This window comes from Lipomyces tetrasporus (genome assembly GCF_029532465.1).
Source record: "Lipomyces tetrasporus strain NRRL Y-64009 chromosome Unknown POJ06scaffold_2, whole genome shotgun sequence".
Lineage (NCBI taxonomy): Eukaryota > Fungi > Ascomycota > Lipomycetes > Lipomycetales > Lipomycetaceae > Lipomyces > Lipomyces tetrasporus.
In genome coordinates, this window is record NW_026611597.1 from 1,786,060 (window position 1) to 1,806,172 (window position 20,113).

General features: G+C 48.7%; 8 protein-coding genes across 8 annotated transcripts; 3 read left to right on the forward strand and 5 right to left on the reverse strand.

The window, feature by feature from the left end:
- Positions 1–59: 59 nt before the first annotated feature.
- Positions 60–2,614, reverse strand: POJ06DRAFT_246570 (glycoside hydrolase superfamily). The gene is made up of 2 exons (XM_056186799.1): positions 958–2,614; positions 60–895 (listed from the first exon to the last, which is right to left on the reverse strand). The coding sequence occupies exons 1-2, from the start codon at positions 2,503–2,505 to the stop codon at positions 413–415; spliced, it is 2,031 nt and encodes a 676-aa protein (XP_056046546.1). The 5' UTR covers positions 2,506–2,614; the 3' UTR covers positions 60–412.
- A 2,197-nt stretch (positions 2,615–4,811) lies between these two features.
- On the reverse strand, positions 4,812–6,193 carry POJ06DRAFT_265957 (uncharacterized protein; the record flags this gene model as incomplete). The annotated part of the gene is made up of 3 exons (XM_056189120.1): positions 4,812–5,776; positions 5,828–6,008; positions 6,056–6,193. The coding sequence occupies 3 exons, from the start codon at positions 6,191–6,193 to the stop codon at positions 4,812–4,814; spliced, it is 1,284 nt and encodes a 427-aa protein (XP_056046547.1).
- A 2,057-nt stretch (positions 6,194–8,250) lies between these two features.
- Positions 8,251–9,931, forward strand: POJ06DRAFT_62788 (chaperonin 10-like protein). Its single transcript, XM_056191296.1, has 3 exons — positions 8,251–8,640; positions 8,797–8,925; positions 8,978–9,931. The coding sequence occupies exons 1-3, from the start codon at positions 8,510–8,512 to the stop codon at positions 9,780–9,782; spliced, it is 1,065 nt and encodes a 354-aa protein (XP_056046548.1). The 5' UTR covers positions 8,251–8,509; the 3' UTR covers positions 9,783–9,931.
- Positions 9,932–10,186: 255 nt separating this feature from the next.
- POJ06DRAFT_236038 (uncharacterized protein) lies at positions 10,187–10,711 on the forward strand (the record flags this gene model as incomplete). The annotated part of the gene is made up of 1 exon (XM_056185876.1): positions 10,187–10,711. One exon carries the CDS (start codon positions 10,187–10,189, stop codon positions 10,709–10,711), a length of 525 nt encoding a protein of 174 aa, XP_056046549.1.
- A 438-nt stretch (positions 10,712–11,149) lies between these two features.
- On the reverse strand, positions 11,150–11,500 carry POJ06DRAFT_236039 (uncharacterized protein; the record flags this gene model as incomplete). Its single annotated transcript, XM_056185877.1, has 1 exon — positions 11,150–11,500. One exon carries the CDS (start codon positions 11,498–11,500, stop codon positions 11,150–11,152), a length of 351 nt encoding a protein of 116 aa, XP_056046550.1.
- Positions 11,501–13,194: 1,694 nt separating this feature from the next.
- On the reverse strand, positions 13,195–14,815 carry POJ06DRAFT_62819 (uncharacterized protein). Its single transcript, XM_056191297.1, has 3 exons — positions 14,469–14,815; positions 13,806–14,406; positions 13,195–13,746 (listed from the first exon to the last, which is right to left on the reverse strand). The coding sequence occupies exons 1-3, from the start codon at positions 14,609–14,611 to the stop codon at positions 13,456–13,458; spliced, it is 1,035 nt and encodes a 344-aa protein (XP_056046551.1). The 5' UTR covers positions 14,612–14,815; the 3' UTR covers positions 13,195–13,455.
- Positions 14,816–16,134: 1,319 nt separating this feature from the next.
- Positions 16,135–18,050, forward strand: POJ06DRAFT_246587 (glycosyl hydrolase). The gene has a single exon (XM_056186800.1). It carries the CDS (start codon positions 16,284–16,286, stop codon positions 18,039–18,041), a length of 1,758 nt encoding a protein of 585 aa, XP_056046552.1. The 5' UTR covers positions 16,135–16,283; the 3' UTR covers positions 18,042–18,050.
- On the reverse strand, positions 18,051–20,098 carry POJ06DRAFT_294296 (uncharacterized protein). The gene is made up of 3 exons (XM_056190466.1): positions 19,880–20,098; positions 19,736–19,827; positions 18,051–19,681 (listed from the first exon to the last, which is right to left on the reverse strand). The coding sequence occupies exons 1-3, from the start codon at positions 19,937–19,939 to the stop codon at positions 18,139–18,141; spliced, it is 1,695 nt and encodes a 564-aa protein (XP_056046553.1). The 5' UTR covers positions 19,940–20,098; the 3' UTR covers positions 18,051–18,138.
- Between the last annotated feature and the right edge of the window lie 15 nt (positions 20,099–20,113).

The following is a 20,113-nucleotide window of genomic DNA, read 5'->3' on the forward strand; positions in this document are numbered from 1 at the left end:
CACAGAACCCTGGAACCGTGAACACCGCCATCGACGTCGGTTCGTCACTCAGAAGGGGAGCGCGACTGTCCGCTTTGCTGCGGGTTAGGGCTTACTGGCAGCTGTCTCAGAGACTGGAAATCCTTTTTGCATCTACATATTGAGCACCCCAGTTCTTTCGATATGCGATTAGAGATTTTCCTTCCTAACCGTTGAAAATGTCACGGAAAAAAATAATACAACTGACAGACTATACTACAGAAATCCCACACATATGAACAAAGTCAATAGAGCAAATAATAATACACGAATTTTTCAACCCCCCACCTTATCATAATCTCGCAACTAATGCAATGCAAGTATACACACAGACAAAACCAAGGCCCTTCTCCGGGCCGGAATATAACATTACAATGCCAATTTTACATTGGCCTTAGTAGTTCTCCATCAGTCCCAGGGTGACGAAATCTGGAGTCGAACCAACACTACAGTTGTACGTCCGGTCGTAGGCAAGCCGAGGCATTATACCGGCACTCATCCCACGCTCATAGGACCACTGAGTCGACTCGGGTGTTTCTGTTTTCCATGCCCAGTACATAAAACCCCAGCCGCCATTGCTTTCAAAGGCTGCCATTTGGGATTCGGCCGACATTAGCAAGAATTCCTTATACCCGTCGCTGTAGTCTTCTGGTCGGGCGTTTGCCGGGTCGCAGGTACAGTTCGTAGCACCAGGACATGATGGCGTAAGTACTTGAGCAGACGGGTCAGAGACGTTAAGTGTGCCTTCCCATCGAGATCCGACGCCGACATTGTTGAGGTACTGGACACAGTCAGTGTCTGCTTGGCTCCATTCGCCGACCATTGTCGGACCATGGCCGGTGGCCGGGTCAGTCGAGACTGCCATGTCATTTACCCACTACAGTATATGGTCAACAGGGCCAACAACGAAACACAATAAAAAAAGTAATTGCAACATACGCCATCGCAGACAAAGTTAATCTTGGCAGAATGTGACTGAGCGATCAAACCCGTGTTAAAAATCATGTACTGATGCAGGTCAAGGATCATTCTGGGATACCGAGTCGCATTGAAAACACCTTGCCAGCTGGTGACACCCCTGAAACCGTCACCGAATACGACATACCCCTCATATCCCTTTTCTCGCACAATATCGTATGCGGTAGAAGTCCAGTTAATCACAGTTGGCGGGTCAAGAACCATCATGTTGGGCTCGTTCACGAGACCATACAGTGTCACGACGTCCCTGTAGCGTTCCTGTGCAAAAAAAGTGGCCAGTCGCTCGTGATACTGGAGCGTGAGATCACCAAAATATTGACCCATCGTTCCATTCAGCCAAAGGACAGGGCCCTGATGACCGCTGTGGTTCCAGCCGTTTGCGTTACCAGGCACAGAATGTAGATCGACATTGACGCGCAAACCATATTTGCGTGCCCATTCTATCGCGCGAAGGAGATACCGCCATCCAACCTTTTCGACATAGGGATCGTCTTCCAATTTTTCGATGGCCCAGTACGGGTACGGTATGCGGACATGGTCAAGGCCGGCATCACGGATGTCACTGAATGTCTGCTCGGTAATAAAACTCATGTAGTGCTTCTCAAAAGTCTCCTTCGCATCGTCCCCAAGACGCACTGAGAGCGTATACTCGTCCACAATATCTTCACTCAGGTTGTAACCTTCGAAAAAAGACGGCGTTATGAACGGCTCCAGAACAAGCCATCCTCCTAGGTTCACACCCCTCATTGGAGTCTCCGTGTAATTGAATACTTCGGTCAAAGGCGGGACTCGTGCGTTTGCCCGCGCGGAGTTGTCCCATGTCGAATTGAGTCCCATGATTGACAGTCCGCCAACTGTTTCGTTCGTGAATGTCAAGTTAAAGTCTGTCTTATCCATCCAAGTCGAAATGTCCAGAACCGTGCCTGTAGCCCAAGACGGAGTATCACTGCCGGCAGGAGGTGGTTCGCTGCTGCCTCCGTCATCCGGCGGACTGGTGCTGTTGGTATTACCACCTGGCACCGAGCCACCGGAGTCACCGCCACCAGTACTGGCGTTGTTCGAGCTTTTTGACGCGTTCGGCGCGATGACAACAACACCAACCGGAACCAGCACCGCAGCAAGTACAATGACCACGATGGCAACTACTAACACAATAACATTGCGTTTCCGCGAGAAGAATCTCCGTGGTCTGTTAGCCCGTTTTTCATCCAAGGGCGGGGCCGAGGGACGTGAACTGCGGGAGACAATAGGCGGCAGAGGCGCCGGACGCGGTGTGATCGTAAATCGTGACTCGGTATTCGCAGGATCGTCTTCGTCGGATGAATAGTCATAGTCGCGGACATCGAACGCACTGACTGGTCGATTTGACGTATGCGCAATGCCTATGGGGTCTGTGTTTGGGCGGAGTTGAGTCGTCGACGTGTCGTCGTCTGGTGGGATTAGATCGGACGGGTTGGGCGACGATGAGCTCTGGCTGGATGAGCTCTGGCTGTTAGGCGGCGACATCATGCGGGAATGAAATACACTGTGCGCAGCAAATGGAAACGGAAAAGGGTCGAGTGGGAGTAGAGGAGCAGGAGACGGGCAAACGCAGTTTTGGGGGGGGTAGAGAGGTGAGTGAAGGGGAGAATGTGAATGGCAGGTGGGATCAGCGCCGGAGACTCGTTTCATCACATCGGACTGATTCTACGCGCCATTAACGATGGTTCGGCCCCTGACTCCTCAGGAACTCGAACAGAATCCACTTCGTGCGTCAGGCATACCTCGAATTCTACGGCAATTTATCTGTCTAATTATTGGGTTGTTGTTCCGTCTGTGTGTGATCGATCTTGATGTTGAATAGTCAAGTACAAGCTTATATGGGCAAGGCGCGGCTGTGCGACTAGTACCAGGGACTAGTCGACAAGCTTAATCTGAGACCGTCACAGACCCGTACTAATATTATTTTGTAGTTTTGACACATTGGAGAACCTCGTCTATGTAATCTTTGCTCGTGTCTGTGCCTAGTCAAAATTGCTAACTACATATAACTGGCCATCACTTTTATTGCGAGCTATAATAATGGTCAAAGGATCCGAATGCACACTCCAAATTTCCTTACTCGGAGACACAGCGGTTCAGCTTGCATTCCGCGCCGTTTAATCTCCCCAAAGTTGGGCACATTGACCAAAACAGGTTTAGCCGAGTGAGCTTGTGAGACGAGCGCTACCCGGATCAAGGTTCATTCGGTGCGTGCGACTGAAACGCTAATACAACGAAAGCTTAATCGCCGTGAGTCGCTCGACGCGTCACTCACGCGCCTCGTCCAGCCAGACCGCGAACATGCATCCGCTATTATAGGTGGCGCTAATTCTTAATCGAAACTAACAGAAAACCGGACTTCCGACCAGCAATCTATAAACGTGCTCCCACCATTTATCCATGCCGCGTTAACTCTCGCCCGCCAACTGTGCACCAGTCTCGACTATTTCAGTAACTGTCAAATCCTGGTATTGGTGAGATTGGGATGTTGCTTCTGTTTGGATCCTGTCGCCTGTCTTATTCTCTAGCATTAGTCTCTGCACACGCAAAGTACACTGCGGAGCCGCCTACTTGATGAACAACTGCTCAGGCGATAACTTTCCGGCTAAGAGGTGTGCTCATTCTTCGCTTACGACTTGCTTATTAGACAACGTGTGTGATGCTGGAGAAGTTTGCAAGGTTCATGTTAAGCTGACTGCTAGATATCCTTTTGCATTTGTAGTAGACTGATACAAAGCGGGTTAGGAGCAAGTGATGGAATAAGTTGAGGCTCCAATGAGTCTCATTCAAGATTTGATTCAACTCTGATTTCATCGTGTCCGCGTCGTAGAAGTAATGTCTCAGATCAGTATTTGCTGCCTGTTGACCTCGCGTGTTCGTTTTCGACAGTCGGCAGCGCGTTGCAGTAGTCTGTATACGTGTATGAATTGCTTTGGTTAGCATACCAAACCGAATTTGCCCATCCGCGAGAATTACCGTCCGCAGTGATTGGCGAGCAAAGAAACCATTACTACCACTGTTAGCTTTTCTACTTTTACCTGGCTATCGTTCTGCCATTCTATGCGGCAAGTGTAGACTGTATTTTGCAATTCATTAGAACTATACTAACTATTATTTTTCAGCTATTTTGTCACCGTCAAACTCCGTATTCCCTTGCTGTTCACCCTTTCTGCCTCTCCCTTAGTTCAAAAGCGATGGTGGATCCTCAACCTGTTTCTACTCGGCCCGCCAGTACTCTTTTTGTGACAAGAAACTTCAACTAAACATTTATTCACAGAGCAGAGTTTCTCAGAAATCCAGTTCTAGAAACGAGAGGACACGGTGATCCGACGGGGATGACGCAAGAACGTGCACAAATGGAAACTCGTTCTCTGGAGGCTCAATGAAAACTGGTCAAAGACCGACAATAAACAGCATTCTGAGTGATCTCAAGACAGGTTGCAGATACAGTCAAGCCAGTATGCGATGCCGTCCGTGGGGGGTTCACCGTCGGACGACGTGCCCAAGACAACTAGCAATCACGAACCGCTTCGACCGGACCAACCAGCAGCGACAGACAAAACAACAGGTGATGTATAAACGAAAGCCAGAAAACAGAAAACAAAGTAGGGTGTAGAAAAAACAGCATTTAATCAAGTACGTCAAATTGACGTTTTCAGTATACCAAACCTTGGTTTGTTTTATATTACTCAGGATCCAGGTCTGGTAACAATACGGTAATATGCAAGGTGGGCTTGCCAGAACGCCGTAATCATTGCGACGCCTCGATTTTTCCCCGCTTTCAGTATGTCGACTTAAACGGACAATACTGCGCCGCCAGACAGGGAGCCAGCAGCAGTATCTGCGCAGGACAATCCCCAATTGTGGCCGAGTTCATCTTGGTCACTTAAACTGGATATACCAATACTGGGGGCGGGAATGTACGGACTGAAAATTCTCGCCATGGATTTTGGAACTGGAGTAAATTTCGAGTCGTAGTATCTGCCACCCTGCTGTTTCGAAGCCGTCTCCGGTTGCTGACGTGCCGCAGCGAGCTGTTGCTGAACAATTTGAGAGGCATGTTCGCCGATGGAGCCCAAGACACCACAGACAGTATTCGTGATGACTGACAGACCGTACGAGGGAGTCGCTGGCGCACTAAGGCCCAGTCGCAGGGTTACCTCGAGATCATTGTTCTCTTGAACGTTGCCATATACAGATAAGGGCAGAATATCCTTTGTATGATGACCGGCAGCGTCCGAGTGCTCGGTCTTGCATTCAGAGAGATCGACCGTTGAAAATGAATCAAGCTCAACTTCTTGAAGAACAGGCGTCATTGGGTCCTTGATTTCGACAAGAATCAGGTCTTCGACAGCAACAGACTCGAGCGTGTGACTATCGTACGAGTCTGCTGAGATCATGGAATGGTCGAGAAAAAATTCGCCACCAGTACTTTGCGTGCTGCAGTGGACGCAGTCCGGATTGAATGCGTAACGACTGCGCGTCGTCGTACCAATAACGACGACGGGATCCTCGCTGGCTTCGGCAGCGGCGACTTCGGAGGCAGCGCAGGCAGCGGACGCAGCGAAGCCGGCAAAGGCGTCTACTGGATCAAATAAGTCAATGACAGGCAGTTCTTTCTTCGTGAAGATACGATTCAAGAAGGACAGCTTTCCAGCGGTCCTGGAAGCAGCAGAAACGATCCCAACATTTGCTGCTTCGTTGATATTGCCAACATTGTCCTGCGCCTTCGCACCAAATACTTTTCTGAAGCGGGATACTATTGGCCGGTTAATATCTGGATCTACAACTCGACTAGTATCAAACATACATTTTACAACTCGAAGGCGACGTGCAGCCTGCTTCTGCCCGCCATCGACGAGGCCAGTTGAGGTGTTGCGATGAAACAGGCGGCGAAGATGCCACGGCTTGCCTCTGTCATCGACGAGGGACGAGGCCGAACGACGGCCGTGCACAGTGGCGTCTGCTTCCTTATTCTCAGAAGCTTTGCGCTACTCTGATAAGCACTCATGATGCAAGTATTAGGTAAAATACTCACGTTGAAAATATTGGCTAAGAAACCCGTTATGCGACTAGTCTTCGTGGAACGATCAGGCCCTGTTGCCGGTGTAGCCTGCCCAACAACGGCAGCTTCAGCCTGAATAGCAGCGTTGAGGATATTTGTTGCAGTAACCATAGTCACTAAGAGTGTAGTTGACAGATTGCGAAGCGACCTATTGAAACTTGCGAGGGTAGTTGGACTGGAAGTGTGAGAGGTTGAACTTGAAGTAGACGGCAAATGTACAAGTTGGCCGACAGAAAGACGAGTAGTAAATATGCACCTTGCCAACTGGCGTAGCGCTGTCCAGGCCATTTTGCGACTGCGCCGACCTGCAAGTTACCTCAAAGCTCCAGGCCAAATTTCAGTGAGGGAAGACGTTGACCAAGGTGGACCAGGGTCAGGGCTTTGGGGGTAACTCTGGGCTCAATTTTTGAAGATATGGATATGACTTGTAAGACGATTACCAATTTGTGACTCTTACCATTTGATTGAGCATGATTGCAAGTCGTTCTACACCGACAACAATGGATGCCTTCCTGTAGCGCCAAATTTACCAGACTCGCAAACCAAACTCCCAAATCGTCAGGCAAGCAGACCTGAGTCGTTCCCGTAGCCTGCCCAACCAGACCAAATTCACAAATACCTATATTCACGTGACCATAAGGTGACTTAAAACGCGAACCTCCCCAAGACTGGTCGCGTCAAAATTATTCAGAAAACGAGTGTATCTTTCGCATTCCCTATCCAACCCCGCACATGCGTTTTGGACCTCTTCACCACTTGCCTCCTCTGAGCAGGATCGATATGATGGCTGAGAAAGCATGATATACAAATTATGGAAGTAACAGTGGAGGTGACGCATCGAACGCGTCGGGGTTGTGTTTGGAACGAGGAATCACGTGAGTTTGGTCGTTTGGTTTTTGAGTCTGGGATCTGGCTCTGCCAGATTGGTGCGTCTGGTCATTCCTACCAAATTCCGGTCAAAATCTGGGTGCTTATGTAATCGGAAGTTCTGTGCATCTCGTATCATTGTCTGGTGGCGTCGAAATGTCCGGGAAAGTACCCAATGATGCTAAAACATTAACGTTGACTCATTGAGAGAGATTTCCTCAATAATTTCCTAAATATTCGATATGCTTCTCTGTCCTGCAGTTTAATAATGATTAATGAATCCCTACTCGACTTGCTGCCGGAGAAGTAGGAACGAGAACGGAAAAATTTCCATCTTGCCACTTTGGGCACCTGATACACCAATGATGACCGCAAGTCCGGAACGATCAGACCCGGCTTGTAGGCTAGATTGAAGCAGCAGAGTCCACCAAGTCCAATGTCCATACAGCTTCTCGTACTAGTAATTTACGTAAAGGTTAAACCAACCAGCCTTTACTAGTTCGTTAGCGTCGCCCCCGGCCATCAGCCCACAAGGTCTTTCGTAGAGCCGCAACATCCACTAACTCAACAAACGGCAGGTGGTGCTATTATTGTAAGCGGGATGCACAACTCTGAATCACTACCCATTAACCAATGTAACCCTGTCACGATACAGCCTTTCGGCGTTCGGCGTTCGGCGTTCGACGTTCGGACTAAATATCAACGTGCAGGCATGGACTTTCTTTTACAACTACAACCCTCTGGGTCCATGTCACACTACTAACAAAAGAATTAACAATCCAATACATAACTTCATCTTTTAACATATCCCTCTTTCAAGAAATGTCTCCGTCAATTGCAATATTCAGAACGATTGGCTTCTGGACCGTAAGCTCGTTGCGTTCGTTTTGAAGTGCCAGTTTTGCACCTGCAAATTTCAAATTTTGGACATGGCCACGGGCCCAGCTCTCTAGCAAGCTTAAACGATCCTTCAACATTCTAACGAACACACACACACACACCAAAAAAAAATTAAATTGCAGCAGCCGCAACTGTCTACAATGTTGTACTCTTCACTTTTGTATCGTTTAGGCCCATTTTTTATAGGGGTGTCCACGAATAACGAATATATTCGTAATCGCGATAATATGGGTGCATATGCAAGTTGCTTACAGATTAGTGGCCAACGAAAAGCCTACATGATATCTCCCAGCTGGCCCGTGCAACCGTTAAACCGCGAGGCAGATAACGTTAGTATTGTTGATAGACCAAAGTGTTAAGATGCAGGGTCTGCGCCGAGAAATTTGCGATAACAGTGAGACAAGAAACTCAATTAAGCCCGCAGTCTATATCACGAGTAACTCGAACAGACCCGAGACGATTTCGGAGATACAGTGGGCTCCTTGCGCCTCAGCTGTAGAAGTTGCTCTCGGACCGCCGAGCCGGGCTTTCTTAGGGCTCTCTTATCCTCTGTCTTCCTTTGGTTTCTTCTTCTCTCTCTTCCTCGCCCGGCGTATTTTGCGTAGTTCTTCTTGCCTACTCCCTCGTCCACCGACATTGGTATATTCTTATTAATTCACAATGCCTTCTACTGACCAGTTCACCGGATGGGTTGGTTTGGATGCCAAGTCTGTCGAGGGCAACCTCGTCAAGACCACCTTCAACCCGAAGGTTTTCACTGATGACGATATCGACATCAAGATCACCCACAGGTAAGTCCCATTTATCGATAGGCCGCACGTAGCAGTGATGGCGCATCTTTGCACGCCTTGCGGCAATGCAGAGCTATAGTCGCGTCGCGATCCATCACGAGTTCTATTGTGGTTCAATTTATTCAGTTGACGGGCAATTGCTAACGGATTTTACAGCGGCATGTGTGCTTCTGATCTCCATACCCTCCGTTCGGGTTGGGGACCTACTTCCTACCCTGTCGTCGTTGGCCACGAGATTATTGGGATAATCACCCGCAAGGGCAAGAACGTCACTCAGTTCGAGATGTACGTTGAGTTATTCACAATTGCTAGGAACTCCTTCTAACGTGTGGTTTAGTGGCGATCGTGTTGGTGTCGGTGCTCAGTGCGCCTCTTGCTTGAGAGATGATTGCTACGAGTGCACTCATGACAACGAACCCTACTGTGCTGAGAGTACTTTTACGTACAATGATAAATTCACTGGTACTGACGATGTGGCGTATGGCGGCTATGCTCTTGAGGGCCGTTACCCCGCTTCGTTCGCGTTCAAGATCCCTGACGCTCTTCCGTCTGAGGTTGCTGCGCCTATGATGTGCGGTGGTATCACTGTCTACTCTCCTCTCAAGCGTAACGGTGCCGGCCCTGGCAAGACCGTCGGTATTGTCGGCATAGGTGGTCTCGGCCACTTCGGCCTCCTCTTCGCTAAGGCTCTTGGCTCCGACAAGGTCTACGCCATTTCGCGATCCAAGGCCAAAGAGGCCGACGTCGTCGCCATGGGTGCTGAGGGTATCATTGCCACGCAGGAGCCTGGCTGGGCCAAGGACTGGAGCCGCAAGTTCGACCTTATCGTGTCTACCGCCAACAATTCGAATATGCCGCTCGGTGACTACCTCTCAATCCTCAAGCCTGGCGGTAGCTTCGTCCAGGTCGGTCTCCCCGAGGAGCCCATTCCTCAGTTTGGATTTACCCCTCTCGTCCTGAGGAATGTTTCCCTTCTCGGTTCTTTGCTCGGTTCCCGATCTGAGATCGCCGAGATGTTGGAAACCTCTGCCACCAAGGGCATCAAGAGCTGGGTTCAGACCTACCCCATGGAAGAGGTTAATGAGGTTCTTAAGCTTATGGATGCCGGAAAGGCAAAGTACCGTTTCGTGCTCTGCAACTAAGCCTTTCGTTCTTTGTATAGATTGTATTGATTTATGATTCTTTGTAGATCTTCACAGTAATGATTATTTTGCTATAACTATATATAGACTTAAAATTTTCGATTGTAATTCCACTATTTCTATGTCAGTTCACTTCTCAATCACTTCACGTTCCACGGAATGTTACTAGTGAGCTTACACGCGGTGTCTTTAAGCTAGGCCTCTTATCTGTGACAGTGACGATGATCACGATCGCTACGTGTGTTATGACGCCCCGCACGTGCACCCCAAATCTCGGTCAATCAACAAGAGTGATCAGTTCGAACTCAACTCCCAGCATATAGTAATATTCTGCCCTCTGATTCTGGGCTCTGCAGCCACTGACAGTCATTTCCATGATAGTCCTAAAATTGACTTGCTACACTATGACAGAAATCGAACTTCCGCGAATCCAAGAAGAGGAGGAGTACGATGAACCGGACATTCGTGATTATTGTGAGGAGTATTATAGGCGCTCTAGCAACCCAGTTGTAGCCAAGCGAAGAGGAACTCCGCCGCCGCCATGGGGATACCGTCCTCCGAAGCCGCCAACTGAGTTTGAATCGTTTATTCGAGCCAGAGAGCAAGTTTTTGCTAGTCTAAAGAAACGGATGGAAGAAGAGCGCGAGAAGCAATACATTGAATACATTAAGCAACTCCCCGACATCGACACTCCACCACTGCATCACCGCCCAATCGCCAAGGAACGACGACGCGGGGGAGGAACGATTTACGTATGGCTTACTATCATCTGCTTGATCGCGGTACCATTCCTGGCAACCATGCTGGGCTGCGTTGCCCTCGCCGTCCCACTAGTATTTGCCGAGGGTATGTGGAAAGCCGGAAACCGCAGATTTGGACTGCTAAAATCGAGAATGATGGATGTTACTGTCAGTGTCTTGTGGCGGTGAAATCGTATGTGACGATGGGTTATAATGGGCACAGAGTCAGTGGGGCATTATTTAGATTCGGGCCGTCACTTGTATTGTTAGACGTCCACGACCCTTACGAACAAAGTCCGAAGGCTGGTGACGTCTTGTATGCACTTCTGGCCAGACCAGAAGGCAAGGAGACAAGCCTCAACGCTTCACTACTCTCGCCCGAAGGTTCAAATATACCAGCCGGTTTTAATCTGGTACAACACACTTATGATTACAACATCTAACCTGCAGGAATTGTGGTATGATGACAATGGATACAAAGGCGCTAGACGACGAGAAGGTGTACGATATGATTTTTTTTGCTACAAAGGTCGACGCGGCGATAATTGTAACTTGTAACAAAGGGATATACCTAGAACACTATCAGCTCATCGCATGTGAATGTTCATTCACGTAACTAGAAAATGACTATCCACCAACAGTAGCATTTGTGACATTCTCGTCAACTGCAACAACCTCACCAGCTGCTTCATGACCAAGAATGCAATCGCCAAGCACCTTCAGCTCTCCGATTCTCCCTGCCTTCCAGAAGCGAAATATCAGACCTATTGTCAGCGTCAGATAAGGTTCCTCTACTCTAGCTGGGCCGACCTGTACATACCCGTAGACACCAGTAGTTCGCACACGGAGTAAGACCTCGCCAGGACTCATTATGGGTGCCTCATCAATTTTGATCTTGTGATCAGCAGTAACAAGAAGTGCCCGAGTTGGGCAGTGTCGGCTTAAAGGCTCTGGAAGTGTCACTCTTGCTGATGGCATATGTGGCATCTACTGATGGACGGACCATTGTGAATGTCTATGAGACAATGTCTGAAATTGAACGTCAGTGAATGCCACTAGTCCGTATGGTTACTAGTCCGTATGGTTACTAGTCGCCGTAGACCATATATGCAGAAGCCTGGTAGAAATTGAGAAGTGTGAGAGACCAGTCATGAGTATAATCTGATTCAAATGGCTTTCCCCAAGGTCGTGCTATTCCTAAATCGGCATGAGTCGTTTCATGCAGTAAATGTCTCCGGACAAAGCAGAAAGTGCGCTATCAGTAATACCTATACTTTAGTACAGCTCTGACTATTCATATAGTGTAACCGCAAGTCCCCGTGCAACCAATGCGTTATCCGCAACAGTACTTATGTTATTCTGAAAACGATCGTCGAGTAATCCCGCAAGACACTCGCCGCTTGTCTCACTCGTCAATTGTTGCTTCCCTGTCCAGCAAACGGTCCAATTTGTGCAGCCAACCGCTCATATTCCTGTGCTATTGTTGCACTTTCAGTCCAAAGGCTCCGCACGTTATAGCCAATCCTTGGCCGGTCTATGCTATTCTAGTTCCGACTCTGTCTCATCAATTTTACCCTGATGTGACGACTAGTATTCTGACTCACTCTGTCCCTAATCGAACCTCGTCGCCGACTTTTAAGACACATGACGCAGCAACAGAGATGGTGGCTTAGCTCACCTTAATTCGCAGCTGACATTACTCTTTTCCTTAGCGACATCGACATCGACATTGCCATTTTGATTCCTTTCGTTTTGCATTGCAGCGTAGCACATATATGGTTCAAGGATGAGTAACGCTGCTGCCCCTTTGACATTGGAATTTAAATAGGAGCGCGGTTTGCATTCGAACCATTCTTGTTAACACTCCCCTTCCGTTCTACTACTGTTGTATCAAGCTCATCGCACTTCTCTCGTCTCCAGATTAGCGAAAATATTGTCATGGACGCCGTTTATGGAGGGTACGATCCACAATAATGGCCGCGCCTCACGCCGCGTGGTGGAGATCGAGACTCCGGTGGCCAAAGTCCGTCGGAAGATATAGCTAGAGAAAGGCTGGGGACGCCGCCGATGCGGCAATAAGTGTCATACATGAGACCAGCAACTTGCCCGACATTATTTCTCTCGGCGATCAGGGGGATAGGACGAGCAATCACGTTACGTTGGACACAGAGTCGGAATGCACATGGCTGGCCCGGGATCAAGATGTCCTTCCGTTCACGATGGACTCGAACAGTTAGTTATCTTGCCGTTAACGAGGAGCGACTGGATTCCAAGAACGCGGGCGGCCCACACAACCATTCGGCTACACATTACCAGTCCTCAACTACACTCATAGTAGTCCTCCACTGCGAGGCATGAGGTTTGCCGTGTACGCCGACGTCTGCTGCCACACTCCAGCTATCTGGAGACAATTAGACCATCAACGACCCCTAATTCCTTGTATTGTATCCGTACGTTATAAAGTTTACATGCAGGAAGCATAGACGTATTAATGTCGATAGATGGTCAAACAGACTAACGAGCATATTTATGCAAGGAATATACTATGGATGGACGACGACCTATGACGAAACATCGCGAGCGTCGCCGTCATGAAGCTCTCCCACAGCAAATCCCTGTCACTCCATAACTTATCTAGACCAAGCTACGCTCATGCGGATGTCAAGGTGTAGCGCCGCGGCACGAAAGGATATCACGGTGTCTTTTAAAGGTTTACCCGGAACCCATCTGCTACGTCGTCGCTGAGCTGTTACCTAAAGAATCAGTCCGCAATCTCCGGCAGATTGTTAATTTTCTATGATTAAGTTGCTGTTGACGGTCTTTAGCATTGGCTGTTGTCGGATGTGCGCCGATAAGTTTAAGTGACTTAGCTGAATTAGCGATAAGATATACAATCAAGTGAGACAACGCAATCCTCTTCCTCATCCTCTTGCTCATCCTCTTCCTCTTGCCCTTCCTCTTCCTCTCCCTCTTCCTCCTCTACCACCGCCTTCTCCTCTTCTTCTTCTTCTTCCTCCTCTTTCTTTGATGAACGTCTTAAAGCGATCTTCTGCAGTTGAGCACATGGTACCCATAAGTCTTTTGACATAAAGAGTCGCATTAAATGGAATAACTTTGTCTGGAATGTGTGCAGCTGACCATGAATTAGCCGGAAACAAATCACTTATCTTAATTCCAAGCGTGGTAGGGAGATCATCACAGGTGTGCCCATCTTGAACCAGGTACTGCAGAGTTATGCGAGTCAGAATTAGTCTCGCAACGTTAACCTGATGATACGACTCACGTATTTAGAAGAAATACTTGTACCAGCTCGCCAGATTTCAATGAAAACGTCCTTCAGCTCCCCAGCCCACTTGTGGCCTCGGTACAAAAGTGGAGCATGGCGGTTGTTCGCAAGGTTCAAACCGAACGTCTCATTTATACAGTTACTCATTAGAGTAATCGCAGCGTCCACATCTCCGATATCCCGGTATTCAGTAGTAGGATTCTTGAACCGCGGTTTCTCAGTAAGACAGAGCAATATAAAGACATTAACACCGTGACCATCGATCCACATGTCCTTGCTTCTACAGAGGCTGTCATAGTCCTCGCTGAACCCAGCCTCGAGAACGACTGTTACCTTGTTACCATCCAGATACTTATACCTCACTCCTCCATCTGGCTGCTTCCTACTCCCCTCAAACTCGCCTTCAAAGTCCCTAGTGGTGGTGGATCCATAATACCTAATAGTAGATGCTAAGTCCTCGCTATACGAAGACAGATATTGCGTAGCATCCTCGAAGATTGGACCGAGGAGGCCTAATGCTGCCGATTCATGGATATCACCGGGACACGTCACCACAGTTACCGTCTCGGTGAAACTGTCGTACGACAATGACGGGTACCTATAACAGCGAAAACCGTTAGCTATTTCTGAACAAGAAGATATGCGACTCGTATACTATACCGCAGTTCCAGGGACTCCGGATATAGTTTGAAAAATGCTTTTTCTAGTTGCAAATACTTTGCATGAGACAGCTGAATATCTAGTCTCCCCTCCGGAGGGTTACTCTTTAGGAGGTTAAGTGCCCTGTTATAGTTCGCATCCATGCCCTTGTCCGGCGCAGAAGAAATCCTTTGATTCCATAACGGGCATCCGCGCTGCCCCCCAAGTGAAACCAACGCTTTTGGCAACAGACTGTGGGTTGGTAGGACTACTGTTGCGCGTGAGACCACCAATCTCGAGAGATTTTACCGAACTGTGGCCAACCGCTGTTCTGGTGGCTCTTTTATCTGCATTTCCTGTCGGCTGCTGTTCATTGCGAATGACCGCTGAGATCATGATCGGCGCCACGCTGCGTGAGGCTGAGTCTGTTAGTGGATCGTGGTCTCCGCAAACGGCATCCATGACGTAATGGATGATTCCTGATAATATGTGTGGTGATTGAGATAGCGAAGGGAACGCGACACAGGAAGCGAAGATCGCGAGAACTGTTCGAAAGCAGACAGCTTGTTTGTTTATCTGCCGCACATTTCAATTTGGACCGGCCGCAGCCTCAGCGTCATTCGTGCGATGTTTCTATTATTCTCTACCAAAGGCAAGGGTTTCTGTCTCAAGCCGAAGCAAGTCAGTTGGCAGTGATATTTTATTGTCCGATATATTAGTCTTGTATACGAGTATCCAAGTCAATTTCGTAGTTTGTAGCATTTTCATAGCGTGTCCTGCGGGCTTTTTGTTACTCGGCTGACTCATTTCGACCTCTGACCCTAAACCCTGATGCCCTTCATATGCCGTGGCTGACATTAGCTGGCCGCGTTAGGGGTAATAGCTGCGACTGGTTGTCGGGCCTGCTTTGGTCCCGATTGACAACGCTCTTGAACTCTGATGATCTATTCTAATGCATAATGAGACTTGAGGAACTGAGTATGCCCTTCGGTACTACCAGCTCAACTCAATCCAACTCTATTAACTTCACGCTTGACGAAACAATTACCTACTTGATAATACCTATTATAACCAATTACAAGCAGCTGTTATTTAACTGACTTACAGCAACTCACGGTCTGCGCTTCTGATCTTGTTTGTCCTCTTGTTGTCAATTGACACTTAAATTTTTGTTTGACCAACAACCAATGCTAACCTGCAGACTGCAGTCAGCTTATGTCCACTTCATCGGTTCTCAAAGACATCAGAGTGGAGTGCTTAATCCCAGGTCTAGAACCAGTTTGCCATTTCAATTCGAGGCATAAGACTGAGCATGTAAGTCGTAGCTGACAAATCCCAATACGTAGTGGCCCAGGGTTAGAACTAACAGGTAAAACGGTCTCACGCGCAAGCGCGTACATGGCTGCGAGGGCCAAGTATTTACACTGCCTGATAGCTAGCTAAGCGCCAAACTGCACTTAAGCGCCGGCCACATAGGATATGAAAAGAATGATCTCCTACTATTGATATGGTTACAACAAGATTTGCGGGGAAATATGGAGCCGATTAGGACGGTAACAAATTAGGTGGGGTAAAAGATTATCCGACGAGAGTCCGACTGGGACAGGGGTGCGGCTCACGCACGCCTGCGGGCTACCCAAAACCCGAGGAAAACGCGAGAATGTCCCGCTTCCCTTCGTGAGAAGCAATAAGCGATTCTGTCATTTATCGGTTGCTATCCATGTCGACTTCGGCCATATTTGAACGGCATCTGTCACGATGCAAACATATGTCTACGACCGCATTTCTGTTTGAGCTACCACGCCGACCTGGTTCTCTGTCTTCACCGCCTTTACGATGGCTCTTGTCGGATATCCCACATACGATGGTCCATCGTCGAAGGTTCTCCCTCCGACACCTCCGTTGATTACAGATGAAGTAAGTGCGTTCATGAAATGGCGCCCTCAATTCCATTTGCTGGCATCACACGGCTGGATGAACGATCCCTGTGCCGTTTCATATGACCCTGAGGAACGCGTATATCGGGTTTTCTACCAGTGGAACCCCCAATCACCATTCTGGGATCATATTTGCTGGGGCGGCGCCCAGTCGGCCAATTTGCTTGATTGGACTGTGTCTTCAGATCCAGTCCTGTCGCCAGAGGCTTCGTACGATGGTAAAGGCATATTCACCGGCTGTACCCTACCCCCATCGTCAGGAAAGCAGATCACTATTTTTTACACATCGGTGTCGCGTCTTCCAATCCACTACTCATTACCATATCATATTGGTAGTGAGACTTTAAGCATGGCGACATCCACCGATGGCGGGAGGACATGGGCCAGGTCGAAAGCGAATCCGATACTTGGGCCAGAGCATCTAGCCGATTTCAACATCACTGGCTGGCGCGACCCCTTTGTGACAAAATGGGCATCAATGGATAAGGTTATGGGACGCAAAGAGGCTGGATTATACGGACTGATATCTGGAGGGATTAGAGATACAACCCCGAGTTGCTTCTTATACGACATTAATCCAAGCGACCCGACGCTATGGAAATTTGTAGGTCCACTTATGAAGCTTGAGTGCAACTACCGCCCTTCCCGCTGGTCGGGAGATTCTGGAGTAAATTGGGAGGTAGCCAATGTCCTTACATACGATCAGTACGACTTTCTACTTATCAGTTCAGAAGGCGGCGCTGTGAAACGCAACGGAAAGCAGACACGTGCGTCGATTTGGATTGCTGGGTCGCTTCAGGAGACAACGCCTGTTACAATGAAGTACGATTTCGGTGGTTTGTTTGATCACGGAGATTACTACGCGTCCAACACATTCCGCGATGAATCACTTGATAACGCGATTGTGGCCTGGGGTTGGATCATTGAGGATGCGTTATCGGACGAGCTTATTGCTAGGCAAAATTGGAGTGGGAGCATGTCAGTGCCGCGCGTTATCAGCGTTGCGGTGGTCAACAATGTCATTGGAGCTCTCCATTCGCCAATTGATCAGCTCACGAATTTCAAAGTAGTGAAGTCAGAGGACAGCTACGAATTGACTACACTTGGAGTCGACGTTCATCCGCGATACGTATCGTCCTTGAGAGAGCGTGCAGTTCACCATATAGTCGTTCCGGCCGTCACATTCTTTCGTCCAGGAGTTGTCGACTGTGGAGTCTCATCTACATCATGGGAGCTGGAGACTGAGATATCGGTATCTTCGTCCCCGGTACAGGTCGGCATCCTGGCGCTGCATTCAGCCAATTACTCTGAACAGACTCGGCTCGTCTTTTCCACAGATAGAGAGACGTTTACGATCGACCGATCTCGGTCTGGAAACGGCAAGGAATTGCATGCTTACGATGCGCCGCATACTCTGTTCACATCACGCACTTCCTACGGTGCAGAAGTAGTTGAGAAGTTGAAATTGCACGTGTTGTGCGATAAAAGTGTCATAGAGGTGTTTTTGAATGGGCGCACGGCCGTTTCTGCACGGGTGTATCCTGATGAAGCATCGTCTCGAATTTCACTGTTTGCAGAAAATCTCACAGGAGAGGCTGTTGAGTTTTCGGAGACCAAGCTGTGGTACGGCATTACTGGTAAGAGTAGTATAGAATAGTCGGATAGATTGTGTCTTTGCATTTACGGTGTGTATTTAACTCAACGGAAGAGCTGTCCGTTGTACAAGTGTGCTATATTACATATGACTGTCCATATTAGGCCCCTACAGGTGGCAAACTCGTAATTTCTGTCATAAGGGGGAGTAGGTAAGGGTGCTGGCCGCCTCTGAACGTGGCGAGAAGAGCGATATACTGATTCAAAATTTCCCGATCCGACGGCACCAGTTCACGATTCCTCTGTCCCTCGATCCAAGGAAAGCAGCTCATCAGACCAACTACACTACTCGCAATATCATACAGCTTCTCCATGATACCTATGCCATGCACTTCCATGCTTTCCATTGACAGCGACCGGCAAATGCCCATTGTCTTCCGCGCAATATCACAAGCATAGGTTAGGCGTAGTTCACGGTGATCAGTTGAAGTCGTGGGGTCTATGACTAGGACACCATGCGAAAGACAGAGCTGCCATAGCCGGTTGTGAAGCCACTGCTGAGAAATCGCAAGGTCAGCGCGTTGCGTTTCGTTAAGCGCTCTGTCATGATCAACAGAGTCGTGGTCGTACGCGTCGGCGACTAACCTATGCATGCTTGCAGCGCGTTCGGCAGACAATTTCGTGCAAGCTCCATCTGCTGTAGCGCACCGTCCATTCCAGCAGTCAATAAGGTCGGCATCAACTACCTTGTATAACTCAACCATTGTGTCGAGTCCAGTAGCGGAAAGTGTAAAGAACAAGTTCGGTGCCAAAAGTGAGGCCGGTTTATTCGGTGACGGTGACGTTCGAATAAGGGAATGATGTCGCTGTAAAGCGTACGCACGCTCAGTCACCGCAAGCACCCAATAGACCCGCGTTCGTTGCTCTCGCTCCTCGTCCGTTAGGTTCTCTTTCCATCCGTCCCTCTTCCCTTGAAGTCCCATAATTTCTGCCAACGTTACGGCTTCCTGCAGCCGAAACCATGCAGCATGATGCATTTGGCAATTAAAGAAGCACGAAAACAAAAAGAACGACATAAGAACACTGTCAAGGGTTGGATTCTCCGCGAACATCGCATCGCTGTCCCGCATGGACACGGCCGCAGACATCATTGACTGCGCTGTCTGAATCCGTTCTTTGAAGATCCGCTTGTCATTGCTTTCAGAACTATCCTGTTTCGTGATTGGTTGCAGGAGAGTGAAGGCGCACATGGTCAGCACTAGAGCGCCAAAATGAATGTTACGTGTGTGCTCATGAGCATGTAACCGGGCTAGGAATGTTGATTTGTTTATCACCGGTAAGAACTTTTCAATACGGCTGAAATAAGTATCTATAAGTGATTTAATTTCTTCATCGGTTGCTAGAGTTGGCCACGCGGCGGTTGAGGCTGGTGACTGAAGAAGCGAGAGGTCTGAGTGGATTGATTGCGCGGAAGGTGAGAGGAAACCCACGGGTAGATATGAAGAAACGGAGAATGATGAAACATTGAAAACAGGATCCGGAGGAGGCTGTGGACAAATCAAAGAAAGCGGAGCGCGTGGATCTGAAGTAAAGAATGCTGGTCCTAGAGAATCCTCTGGTGACGGAGATTCAGTTGGAGGCGTTACTGGTACCAATTGTTGCAATGGTTGGGTATTCGCTTCGGATCGTATTAGGCCAATTCGTCTGCGGCAATTAGTGGACAAGACGCTTGATATTGTCGAACACAGAGACACTCACTTGCCAGTAGGGCCCTTCTTCCGTCGAGGCTTGTCATACGAGCACACGAATGAATGTGATTGGCATTTGCCACAGGGATACTGCCTATCACACTGTATTGTATTAGTGGGGTGTTGACATCGCGCTTAGCTCTTTCAATCTCACCTTGACCTTGCGGAAGGAGCACTGATCGCAAGTGCGGTCACGCGTACCCGTTGAGCTCATCACAAAATGAACTGTTCACTTTGTAGCAGATAACACGGTGCGAATAAAGGCCGAGATGCCTGCCGCGGTATAAAGAGGAAGTTGCGAAGTCGGCGCGACGGGAACCAGCACCGACAGGTCCCAACCGCTTCAAGATAGAGTTAAAGTTCGCGAAATACGTCCGAAGCAGTTGCG

Coding starts and splice junctions, on each gene's coding strand:
- POJ06DRAFT_246570 (XM_056186799.1), bottom strand. CDS start 2,505: ATGATGTCGCCGCCTAACAGCCAGAGCTCATCCAGCCAGAGCTCATCG. Junction 896..957: donor TTAACTTTGTCTGCGATGGC/GTATGTTGCAAT, acceptor CATATACTGTAG/TGGGTAAATGACATGGCAGT.
- POJ06DRAFT_62788 (XM_056191296.1), top strand. CDS start 8,510: ATGCCTTCTACTGACCAGTTCACCGGATGGGTTGGTTTGGATGCCAAG. Junction 8,641..8,796: donor GACATCAAGATCACCCACAG/GTAAGTCCCATT, acceptor CGGATTTTACAG/CGGCATGTGTGCTTCTGATC. Junction 8,926..8,977: donor AACGTCACTCAGTTCGAGAT/GTACGTTGAGTT, acceptor CGTGTGGTTTAG/TGGCGATCGTGTTGGTGTCG.
- POJ06DRAFT_62819 (XM_056191297.1), bottom strand. CDS start 14,611: ATGGATGCGAACTATAACAGGGCACTTAACCTCCTAAAGAGTAACCCT. Junction 14,407..14,468: donor CCGGAGTCCCTGGAACTGCG/GTATAGTATACG, acceptor TCGCTGTTATAG/GTACCCGTCATTGTCGTACG. Junction 13,747..13,805: donor CAAGTATTTCTTCTAAATAC/GTGAGTCGTATC, acceptor ATAACTCTGCAG/TACCTGGTTCAAGATGGGCA.
- POJ06DRAFT_246587 (XM_056186800.1), top strand. CDS start 16,284: ATGGCTCTTGTCGGATATCCCACATACGATGGTCCATCGTCGAAGGTT.
- POJ06DRAFT_294296 (XM_056190466.1), bottom strand. CDS start 19,939: ATGAGCTCAACGGGTACGCGTGACCGCACTTGCGATCAGTGCTCCTTC. Junction 19,828..19,879: donor GCTCCTTCCGCAAGGTCAAG/GTGAGATTGAAA, acceptor AATACAATACAG/TGTGATAGGCAGTATCCCTG. Junction 19,682..19,735: donor AAGAAGGGCCCTACTGGCAA/GTGAGTGTCTCT, acceptor TAATTGCCGCAG/ACGAATTGGCCTAATACGAT.